The 12,271-nt window shown below is 47.7% G+C and overlaps 1 protein-coding gene across 5 annotated transcripts in view; it reads right to left on the reverse strand.

Annotated features, from left to right (window-relative positions):
- Window positions 1-2,799: 2,799 nt before the first annotated feature.
- LOC111144592 (signal transducer and activator of transcription 1) overlaps window positions 2,800-12,271 on the reverse strand; it is a 38,648-nt gene continuing 29,176 nt past the window's right edge. For 3 of the 5 annotated variants that reach the window (XM_022499210.1, XM_022499156.1, XM_022499073.1), the window contains 5 exons: window positions 11,765-11,910; window positions 9,849-10,034; window positions 8,728-8,803; window positions 7,735-7,837; window positions 3,215-3,973 (listed from right to left, as the gene is read on the reverse strand). In XM_022499210.1, the coding sequence (XP_022354918.1) occupies window positions 3,959-3,973; window positions 7,735-7,837; window positions 8,728-8,803; window positions 9,849-10,034; window positions 11,765-11,910 (526 nt within the window). In that variant the 3' untranslated portion in view covers window positions 3,215-3,958. The other 2 variants (XM_022499006.1, XM_022499293.1) reach the window with 2 other exon arrangements.

The following is a 12,271-nucleotide window of genomic DNA, read 5'->3' on the forward strand; positions in this document are numbered from 1 at the left end:
CGCCGAAGTGGTGCGAGGGCCCCAGGAAACACAGACTGCACATGGTATGAGAATGCAAAACCGATGACTAGCTTTCTGCCAAAGGTACCGCTGAGGTACCCCTACATTTGTATGCCCAATATAAATTCACTATGTTTACAAATGCTTAAGTGTAGTACTTTTTTTCAGTTGGCCAAGTAAGAGGTTTAACTCCTCAGCACAGCGTACACATAAACCTGAGGTTGGTCGGCCAAAACTTGGAAGCAGGGTATGATTGTATCTTTTAAGAGCTATAAAATTCATATTAGAAGGTTCTAAAAACCACATTATCTTTAGCCTTCTTAAGACGGTTTTAAATGCCATTTCCTTGGAATTGTGGGTATTTTTATAGAACAATTTAAGTTATCTGTAGCTTTTGGCTGTTTCACAAAATCTTATGTTTCCGCAAGTAAGGCAGTTAGAACCTATGATCCAGTATCTCACGTCTTGGGCTCCAAAAGAGCAGGGCTCTTTGTTTTTGCTTACTGATGTTTCCCAAACGTCTAGTATAGTGCCGGCTGCCTGCAGGTGCTCGGTTATATTTGATGAACTAGTACAGTAGTACAGTGAGTGAGTCTTAACTACCCAAAAGAAGCCACTCAGGCAAAATACCCATTGCTCTGGCAACAGCATCCCGGTCCAAACAGTAGGTACCACAGTTTTCAAAACAATTTCTAGTTTTTTCCCCGGGACAGTCAGAGGTGAAAGGAGTGCTCTGTTTATTGACTTAATATTCCATTTTAGCTTACAGGCACTAAGTAGATTTTGGTCATTTAATGCTGAATAAATAGCTCAATCATTTATTGCCATCTCAGGAATCTCCTTCCTATTTGATAAGGAGAAATTTTTCTCAGGTGGTGTATAAAAACTCTGTGCTTATCAAACCCTCTATAAAACCACACCAGAAGCACTCTTAAAACTCATAAACATCCGGGGCGCCTGGGTGGCTCAGTGGGTTAAGCCGCTGCCTTCGGCTCAGGTCATGATCTCAGGGTCCTGGGATCGAGTCCCACATAGGGCTCTCTGCTCTGCCAAGAGCCTGCTTCTCTCTCTCTCTCTCTCTCTCTCTCTGTCTGCCTCTCTGCCTACTTGTGATATCTGTCAAATAAATAAATAAAATATAAAAAAAAACAACAACAACTCATAAACATCCCTAAGCCAGGATCTACATGGTGACTCATGATAATGATCAATTATATATGAATACACGCTTAGGACTAGGCAGGCCCTTATCTACCGGAGAAATACGGTTCTCCATGTTTATTATAAAGAAACTGTATTTCTGAGATGTGAAGACTGCAGATGCAGAGATGAGAAAGGTCCTATCTGTTATGATGCCAGCATTCAAGCCTACACCACTATTCCCTGATGACTCTTCAAACAATAGTTAGGTCAAGGCTGCCAGATTTATGTTTAAGTAGTGATTCTGTCTTTCATTACGTGATTTTTTTTTTCCCTCCCAGCTCAGGGTGCCTTTTACTGAGAAGGCCATGGCTTTCTAGCTTAAAACATCTTTGGAGAAAAATGGCCCCTTTGGGCGTGGGCACAGTGTCTCCTCAAGAAGAGCCCCTCTGATCTTGGGATGTGGGTCTGAGATGCAGCTTTGGAGCCAAGACAAGAGTCCCAGTTCCATGTGTTTTAAGTTAGAAACTGCTATTAGCAGCACCAAAACGTATTTCAAACTAACTGCCAAATTATTTGCACATTTGGAGGCAGCTGTGGTCATCGAGACCAAAGCACTTTGTGTGTGTGTTTGCTTTTCATGGCACTCCTGCAGCTCATTCCAGAACTGCTTCCTGCCCGCTCGCTCCCACTGACCCATCCGCCAGAGCAGTCGGGGCCGCAAGCAGACTAAGAAGGGCCGGTGCTCGGAAACATGGTGTTGCCAGCCTTACTCAAAAATCCGGACTCACGCGTTTGTATGTTTGATCGTAAGTAAGAAGAAAATGGGAAAAGCATCAAACCTACACATAAATGCCAGTAACTTTTAAAATCTTTATGCCAAATTTGTTTGTAAGACACTAACATTAGAGTTTCAATACTTCTCATAAGTAACCAAAATCCCTTGGCCGGCACGGTCAAATGAAACCATGCCAGGTTGTTCTCAAAGGGCCAAACACACCTAAACAGTTAAAATGCTGACAATTAGAAACAATATTTTTTTTAACGTCCTGTTCTTTGTTCCTTCCTCCCTTCAATCTAAAAGGGCAATACAGGGGCGCCTGGGTGGCTCAGCCAGTTAAGCCGCTGCCTTTGGCTCAGGTCATAATCTCAGGGTCCTGGGATTGAGCCCGTCATTGGGCTCTCTGCTCGGCAGGGAGCCTGTTTCCCTCTGGGTCTCTGCCTGCCTCCCTGCTTACTTGTGATCTCTGTTTGTCAAATAAATAAATAAAATCTTAAAAAAAAAAAAAAAAAGTCAACACAAAGCCAGTCAGGTTCACACGGTCTTACGTAAAAACTGAGAGGAGGGGAGTACCACGTGCACAGTGTATTTAAGGCGATACAGATAGTTTAAATTTTAAAATAGACTTTGAGAAAAGTTTATTCCCACCAGAAAAATATGGCATCTACGTACTAATCTAACTGTGGTGGTGACGGTGGGAAATGAAGGCGTAGATATAGAGACAGCCGCCTGTCTGCAAACGGGTTCTGAGGAAGAACGTGCCAAACCCGCCCCACCAAGCCATGTGCGTGGTGTCAGTGCTAGTGAGGGAAGACGGTGAGTAACAGAATGCACTTCATGGAACATCAGAAAGCAGTCTAGAAAAAGCACAGGAGAGATGATGGAACCATTTGCAAATGTATTTTTCAGAGACACACATCATCACTGAAAAACATGCACTTCTCAATGCAGTTACATAGGACGAGTTCTCAAATTGTTTGATTCTCATACGATCTCCAGTTAATTACTTGTCAGTCACTCTTCTCTCAATTTGAAAATTTCATGACTAAGACTAAATACCAGCTAATAACAATAAAGACACATTAACCCATTTAAGAAACATGAACTAAATTTCTGAGTTGGTCTAAATCTATGATTAACTTCAACTTTTTGAAGAGTAACAGGATTTTTGTCTCAAGAGAGTGGTTGTTAATAGCCTGGCTCCCATGACAGAAATGTGAAGATAATTTCATATACTAGTGACTGCGAAGAAGGCAGGATATATTCAGCTTTGGACATTAAGGCTTAAGACAGAAAAAAAAAAAACTACTCGAGAGTCCGGAAAACGTATTTCCTTCTACTGATACTAGCCAGTATCATATAGCCATAACAGACGGAAAAGCTAAGTCTCCCAAGAGAGAGAATTTGCTTTTAGCTTTAAACGGCCAGTGTGGAAAACATAATAAAATAAAGAACCCAACTTTTACCCCCTGCGCAGATACAGGATGGCTACTTTGATAAACAGTTGATGTAATTCTGTGTGACTTAGCTCTGAACGATTTCATAGGTAACCCGACGGAAAACCTCCAGCCATATCTGCAGCAGAGGGAACAAGTAAAAATTCTCTAGAATAGAAATTTGCCAATCCTACATCAAGAAGTTCCCTAAGTAACCGTGTGATCTATCCAACAGCCTGTAACAGCAGCCAGGCACGGACTTTGTGCACAGCATTTTACATGCTGCTCAACTTCTCGCCTTTCCTAAAGGATTCCCATTCTAGCCCTGACGTTTTCAGTGTACCTGGATATTTTTCTTTGTAAAACCCACACTACAGAGAGGGCCTTTCAATTTTACCTTTCATTAGATGCATGAAGCCCTTCAGAGTAACAGATGTTTCTGAATTGGGGGAAAATCCACTTGCTATCAACAGGTTGCAGCAAATTTGTTCGTCTTTGTTTCATTTCCCTAGAAACATAGGATGTGAAGAACAGAGCAGCAGGAGGGAATCACAGATGGGAAGGAAAAATGTCGCCAGAGAAGATGAGAAAAGTTCATGCTCTATACTGCATTCATCTGTAAAAGATAAAATGTGGTTAAGTTTATTACACAGCTCTTAGGAAATGCAGACCCACACATTTGACACGGCTCGTCGGTTCTACAATGGGGTAGTAGGAAGACACTTCCACAGCAAATAACCACTATGACATCGGAGGGCCTTCACATGTGCTATTTATCCTTTTTCCTGGACTAATCGAGACCTTTTATATCATCTAAGCAGATGGATTATTCCTCTGCAGCCCGCCGGCTTAGTTCTGTGCAGTCGCGCAGGCTGCATAAAGCATTCTGCTGTTATGCAAGTCTGGGGGCAGAGCAACGTGGCAAATCTTCTCTCACAAAGCAAGAGCGAGGCAATGCTGAGCTGTGCGCCCGAGGGAGGACGGCACGGGTGAGATGATGACTTTTCCTTAAAGGCCACGCAGTGGGAATAATAAATGAATGCCTTTCAGGTACAGACTAGAGACACAGAATTTGGAGGCAGCCCTGCCCCCCCCCCCCCCCCCCCGAGAGCCTCTTGCCCAGATGCCCGGAGCAGCGCACCTTGTGGGCAGTAAATTGCGCATCCAAGGAATCCCAGCCTGCCCCTGACTTCCTAGCTTCACACCCCCGCCCCCCATCCCTGCTGCTCTCCCCACAGGCCAGGGGCTCTTCACCCGCCTGGGTCTGCCCTCCGGCAATGTCTAGAGACGTGGTTGATCATCGTGACTGGGTTTGGGTCTGGGGGTGCTAGTGGCCTCTAGGGGCAGAGGCCGGGGGTGCTGCTAAGTACTCCACAAGGCAGAGAACAGCCCTCTGAAACAGAAAATTACTAGGCTCCCAGAATACCAAGAGAAACACAGGACTAGACTGTAAGCCTCTTGGGAACTGCCCTTTAAGGTTTTGGAGAATTCCTCTAGTACCTATTTAGGAAGCCACAGAGTGACCCAAACAATCAAGTCAGAATGTGTAATGATTTATAGTTGTTTCTACAATGAGTCCATTATTTTTAATCCTAAGTGCTCAATGATGGGTAGGACCCAGTGGGCTCTTACGAACATTATTTTGGATTGAAAGTGCAGTGAAGGTTTGGCCCCTACGTTTCAGTATGTGGCTGAAATGCGTAGTTGAGAGAGTGGACTTTTGGAGAGAGGGAAAAAGAGAGAGACAGAAGGAGAGAAAGCCTGGATCCATATCCTGTCACCGTCTCTTACTAGCATGTGTGACTGTGGCTTATCACCCAGCCTCTCTAAATCTCAAAGTCTTGTCCTTCCAAAGCAGGCTAAGAGGACCTGGCAGAAGGACGTGATGGAAGGATTAAATGAGAGACGGTGTGCAGTGCCTAGTGCAGCAGACGGAATGAGAGATGGTCAATAAATGTTCCTGTTGTTATTATCAGCTTTGCCAAAGGCCGGCAGGAGAGTACACTGGTTCTCACATAGTCCCCGAGGAAGAAGTTTGTTGTACAGGAAATCCAGACTAAACAAATACTCAAGTCATCCTGAAGAAAACACTGGTGCTCTGTCTCTCTCGGACAGTTTCCTCAGGGGCCCGCAGTCCCTCCTGGTCCTGACCCTAGTCCAGAGTGGCAACCTGCAGACGAGGCTGAAACAGCAGGCCCCGGGAGAGGCCGCTCTGTTTCACAGCATATGGTCTCCCGCCAGGAGCAGAAAGCAGATGCTGACAGAAGTCATGGCCAAGGTCAAGGACAGATCATATGAGATAAAGTAGAGTCCACCCAGTTTGGGGACTAATCCAACTTTTATTTTGTCCAGTCAGTGCCTTGTCCATATTATCACCTCTCCTAGCTCTGTCTTCGAAAGGTTGAACCTGGAGAGAGATGTGTGTGTGGGTGTGGGTGTGCAAAACAGACTTCTTTTGCCCTACAAATGAAATGAATGAAATCATCTGGATGGAATGGCTGTGGGGGGGGGTGTCCATTTCCTGGCATTCATTTAGAGAATTTAAATCCCTCTCCCAGTATCATTCTAAGAGCACAGAGAAAGTCAGTCACACGCTTGCACAGATGGACACAACTAATCCATCTTATTTTCTTAAGGTCAAGGGGAATAATGGTGATGACAGAGTTGGAACTCTGACTTCCGAATCCCAAACACAGGCTTCCCACCCGAAGGCCACGCTGCCTTTGTCCTGATAAACTGGAACGAGACCTAGGGAGTCCTGTGCAAACAGTTTCTCTGTGGTGATGTTTGGAAGGAAAGGAAGCTCTTGCTGTTCTGGGAGGCGTTCCAGGCGAGGGGACGGCCTGCACGCTAGAGACCCACCGGCTGGATTCCCATGCTCCCTCCAGCACTTAGTCAAGTTGGACAGCTTGGGATGGGGGGGCTCCTTTCCCACACTGTAAAACTGAGAACAGTAATAGCTAACTCAGAAGGTAGTGGTGAAGACTGATGAAGTCACTCCTGGTGGGGTGCCCGGTACACAGAACATCTCACCTACCAACGGCGCTGGGGCTGACTGTGATGATAATATACCTTGCTCAGGAACAACAAAGAAGGCACGAAAGAAGGTCAGCCATTTTGTGGTTCTGTCAACAGATCTTACACTCCCGGAAGAGGGCTTTGCATTTGTTCCGTTTTTGTGCTGGGCTTATAAAGTACTTTATAGTAGCCTTGGGGGCTACATTCCAACAGGAGAGGAGTCCTTGCCCATAAAAAAGGTTCATTTTACACGTGCCAACAGGAACAGAAGTGACTTTTTTCATTTTCAACAATCAGGAAGGTGTAAGAAATCAAGATCTCTAAAAGTCTCAGCCTGGGCTTCTTCAGGTGAGAAAAAGGGACCAAGAGAAAAGTTACATACTGGAAACTTGACTCTCAACAGATGTTACTGATGTCACATGCACTCACGGCTATGTGACCCCAGGTGTGTGAAGGGTGGCACCCCTCTCCCCCTCTCCCTTCCCTGCCCTCCCGCCTCGCCCCCTGAGCACACGGTCTGTGCCAGGTACTAGTTACAAGAAACTGATGAAGAAAGGATGGTAATAACTCAGGCAAGACTTTTTTAAAGGAGTAAACACATTTTAACAAATAAACTGGAACAGCTTCCCATGGAAAAACTCTCCAAATTAAACAGTGTCAGCAAAATTCCAGCCAACCAAAAATGTCTTCAGGGGGAAGGATTTCGGCCCGACAGGCCAACAATACTATTTGATTTACTGAAAAACGTTCTCTCAAAGGCAATAGATTCTTTCTTTTATAGACAACCCTGTTCCTGTTCTGGCTGTGACACTCATAACTCTTCCACTCCTAGAACCTGCTACTCTTGACAAGCGCCCAACCACCGCAGCTGCGAGCGGCACAGATTGGGCCTCAAATACGAAGCAGGTGGAGCGAATCCCGTCACTGGTAAAGCCTCGGGGGACTGCTAACTGCCAAGCATCAGTCCTCGCTCTCCCTAAAAATAACACTCCCGCGTCCAGACACAGTGCTGAAATAACAGGCCGAAGGAAAACATTTTCTTATCAGAGGAACGGTAGTTCCTTAACATATGAAATTTCGGCAAGAACAACTTCAAAGGGCAGAGGTGAAACTCTGCAATACCTGAAATGTCATTTAGTTTCTGGAAAGTGCCGAGTGCAGGGATAAAGCATCCTGGTGCTGGGGAAGCTTGCTGTACAGCAGGCTCTGACTGGGCAGAGCTGGTCTAAAACGCACCATTGACGGCTCTGCCGGAGGCTGCGGCGCATACCCCGCAGCCGAGCTGAGCAGCTGCGGGTGCCCTCCCGGCCCGAGACACCTGCTCGGCAAGAGCCGACACCGTCGCCACCGGGTACTCACCATACTGTCGAACTCGACAGAACCCACTATCCGTGACACCTCGTCAAACTCCTCGGGAGACATGGGGAGCAGGTTGTCTGTGGTCTGAAGTCGAGAGGGGTGACTAGAATGGGGAGAGAGGAAAAGGAAATGTTAACAGAGACCGTGAACATGGTGGTGCCAGCTTGGACATTTCGTCTTCAGCCTGTGACGGAATTGTCACTGGAGATCTTTACTTTGGCTCAGGGCATCTGCTCGTGCACGACACTTGGAAAAGTACAGTTTGCAGAAGGTTCTTGTCCCCAGCCCAGCCCCTTGGGAAACGTCCAGGACTCTAGAGACGTGAGTGAGAAGTAGCCAGACTTGGGACCTGCGCCGCTCCTGCCTGGTTAAAGGTGCGGGCGAGCGCGGACAGCGCGTCACCCTGCGAGGCCGATGCCTCGGGGCTGAGAAGCTCCAAGCTTCCAAGCTCCAGAGGAGTGTCTGGGGAGTCCCTCATCCCTACCTTGAGGTTTGTATGCAGATAAAGCTGCTCCAGAGTGTTTTTACATGAAGGCTACATCCATTCACCCCAAGACAGTGCTGCGGGCCAAATAACTGACAATGACTTTTCCAAATTTTTTTCTACCTTTTATAAAATGAAACAACAAAATAAAAGCAAGCGAAAAAAATGTATCTCAATCACCACTTTGGCCTTTCCTCGATTGAAAAGAACTACTTTCTCACTGTGATCCATTTTTGTTCATTTTATTTATACTTTTTCAAAATATCAGTCGGGGGGGTACTTAAATACAACCTTGGGTGGTGATGGTGGTGTTTAGGGTTTGGGGGGTTTTTCTGTTTGTTTGTTTTTATAAAGGCAGTAAAATTCTGATAGGCAGTGGCACCAGGATCTCTAGTTAGGATCTTTCCAACAAGTCCAACTTTGGTGGCGGCAGCAGCAATTACAATGAGAAAGCAGGAGCGGGGCTGGCCTGTGGTTTTTAAACATGGCTCTCTTCTGTGTTCACTTACACTTCAGACACAGAAATCAACTCTGTCTTGATGTATCCAGTTCCTTTAGGGCCATCGAGTTCCATTGGTTCTGGGGCTAGAAGCAAACACATCAGGTACAACTTTCTGTTAGCAGGATTTACCCAAGGACAGACGATCAATGTTCTCTTTGATCAGAATTTTACTGTTTGCCCTAACAGTCAGGTTAGGGTCCTGCAGCGTTATGGGGCTGTGACTTCCCTGCCTGGATCCCCTCAAATTCTGGTGGGAATGCGGAAGCAACCTAGAGGGAAAGGCGAGGAGCTCAGGACAGAAGTCAAGCCACAGGCTCTCTCCTTCCCAGGCTTGAAATCCCACAGAAGCTGGAGCACAGAATGTGCAAAGCTGTATCTGGGTTAGTGGTCCTAGCCTGGCTGGTACGATATACACGGCTGGCAGGGTAAAGCTAGCGGCATCTTCTTCCCAAAGCAACTCTGTGGATATGGAGATTTCTGGCTCTGGAACATAAAAAACTCTGTTGGCATGTTCCAAACCAGAGCACCTAATATGAAAGTTCTCAAATGCATCTGGTAAAGATGAAGAAGCAGGAGACCTGCTCTAAGCTCAGGTCTGCTCTTAACAACAATCACTAGGGAATAATATGATCTCATAAACCAATCAGATCACCCTAAATGAACAGTTTTGTTTCTCCTGGGCCTTAGTTTTCCCAATTTTAACAGGAACAGGCTGGTATAAATCAGTTGGCCATGGTGTTCCCACCTTTTACCACTCTGCATGTGGAAAAATAACGTAATAAATACACAAGACCAGAAATGGATTTCTCCTAAAACACCAAATTCTTTGTTCATTTCTTACTGTCTGTATCAGGCCAAATAACATGTTATATTTCAGCTATGCTGGTTTATACCATCTTTAGAAAGCCTGTTTACAGCGATTCAAAAGAAAGTGGGGAGTTAATGCCATAGCAAGGGTGAAGCTTGTGCAGGCGCCATGCACTTCCAGGAAGCCAAGGGCGGTGTGTGCTATTAAACCCCGGCTCCAGCAAACCTGTGGACAGTGAGGAAGTGAGAACCTCCTCATACCAGGAATGAGCGAATTGTGCTATTACTCATAAGGGTGGTGACCATTCACTCCCCACCTACCTTCCTTTGGCCTGGAGTAGTATTTCCCAAAGGCATGGTCTTTATCAATATTCGGATACAGATACTTCAGGGGATTCTCTGGAATATTTTCAGCAGCCATAACTTTGTAATTGCGAATAATATCAGGGAAAGTAACAGCAGAAAGTTCTTTCTTCGTGTAGGGCTCAACGGCATGGAAGTGAGGTTCTAAAAAAGAAGATCCAAGTAAGTCCCATGGACTAATCCCAAAACAACAGAGAAGAAAAGCAAAACATTGCAGAGTTCATGGATTTGAGCAAACCTGGTAAGAACTAATCACGATATAGGACTTATAATACAGCATGTTGCTTCATTTCTGAATAAATCAGAATCCTTTCTGAGAACAATACAACAACACTGCCCTTGTCATTATTCACTGAGATTGGTAAACCTGGCAATAAGAGGTTTATTAAACATCTTCAGTAGCCTGCATCTTCAATGATGTCCCCTCCTGTGGGCAGCTAGAGAAATACTAACTGGATCTTCTTGGCTCAAGCCAGCCACGGATTAAGTTAATAATCAACTCTCCAGTTGCTTTTCTTTTCAGACTGAAGATTGTAATTTTTTACTAAAATAATTAATGCAATACCCAGAAACCAATTTTTTAAACAAAAAAGGATCCTACTTGCTACTTTTTCTTCTAATCCTTAACGCAATAAACCCCTTTAATTTACTCGTGGTCTTTCTCCCAGACGTCAACTGAATGCCGCCTCCTGACTGACCCAGAAGCTCACTTTTGGGTGCACATATTCCGGAGGCTGCCGTTTGGGTGCTGCGGGGACTCTGCCCTAATATGCAGGCTGCCAGCGTGCCAGAGGTCTGGAGCTGGTGTTGCCCCGCCTAAGCTTTCTGGATGCCAAGGACCTCAGCTCTGCCTCCGGCTTGGCCAGCTCCGACGCTCACTTAGCTTGGAAAAGGCACTACTGGAGAAGATGGACAAGGCCGCTTCTAACATCTACTGCCTACCCTCGACCCTAATCCCAGCCTTCCTCAATTTTCATTAGGAGAAAAATAAAAATAGGGGCGCCTGGGTGGCTCCGTGGGTTAAGCCTCTGCCTTTGACTCAGGTCATGATCTCAGTGTCCTGGGATCGAGCCCGCCATAGGGCTCTCTGCTCAGCGGGGAGCCTGCTTCCCCCCCCCCTGCCTGCCTCTCTGCCTACTTGTGATCTCTGTCAAATAAATAAATAAAATCTTTAAGTAAAAAAAAAAAAATTAAAAAAAAATAGAACTGAAGTATGCCCCATTTTCGCAACTGTCCCCTGAAGGCAGGAAAGTCACTGGGTTCCCTCAGCCCCCCCCAGAGCGCAAACTGAGAGTAAATGCGGAAAGGACCGTGTCTACCGTCTCCTCTCCGAGGCTCAGCCTTCTCCCCGGACCCTGGTGCAGGGTGCGGCGGTGCTGGGCGTCTTTCCGCCGCAAACTCATCTGAGGAAGCGCAAACCCCCGCGACAACAAAGCCGACTTGCCCTGCTTGGTTTGCACGCAGGGCCGGGGCGGGGGCCAAGGGCAGTGCGGGGCGCGCAGGACCCCTGACCTGGAGCCTGCTGGGGGCTGTGCACCTCCAGGGGGCCTCCCCGCGTGGCCCTGGGGGCACAGGCCTCCACAAAGTGGGTGTCCTCCCCGAACGGCAAGGCAGCCACGCGGACGCACGTCCTCGCCCTACGGGTAGCAGGCGGGACAGAAAGAGCAGCACTCGGCCTCGTCTGTTTCTCACCCGTCACTTCCGCCCGGGCAGTGACCCACGAATATTCCTAGCGACGTATCACACCCTCTTGGCGACGCTCAGGGGGTGGGTTTGGCAGCCATCGGGGTGTGGCCGCACCGCGGCTGCGCGGGGGACCCGAAGGGGAAGGGGGGCCCGCGGGGTACGCATGCGCGCAGGCTCAGCAGGCTCACCTCCTCCGTTCTGGGGGCGCTCCACCCACGTGAACGTGATGGCGCCTTCGCGGCAGCTCTCGCTGAAGCGCAGCAGGAACGTCCCGGGCTGCTGGTCCTTCAGCAGCGCGCGCTCCCGCTCCTTGCTGATGAAGCCCACGATACACCTGCGTGGGGACAGAGACACAGGTGCGCTGAGCGTCGGCTTGGAAACCAGGTCGGTGGCGGAGACCCGAAAGAAGAACCGGGTGGCAACGTGGAGCCCGACCGAGGTGCGGGAAATCGCCCGCTTCGCCACTCCCGGTAGCGCTTGGCCCCTGCCTGTGCCTGCAGAAGTCCGAGCCCGGCCTCCGCACCGGCCCGGGGTGCTGCGGCCCGTCCGCACGCACTGGCTGCGTAGGGGCCCGGCGTGTCTACCTGAGGACCCTTTGTTTCCCGTGAGTTTTAAAGGCCGTGAAAATGTCCGAGTTCCTGCATGTTTCGTACGGGAGACGAAGGCTCGGACGAGGTCCTTCCATGTTCTACCAC

The sequence above is a fragment of the Enhydra lutris genome, unplaced genomic scaffold (genome assembly GCF_002288905.1).
Source record: "Enhydra lutris kenyoni isolate GAN:26980312 unplaced genomic scaffold, ASM228890v2 scaffoldscaffold1, whole genome shotgun sequence".
Lineage (NCBI taxonomy): Eukaryota > Metazoa > Chordata > Mammalia > Carnivora > Mustelidae > Enhydra > Enhydra lutris.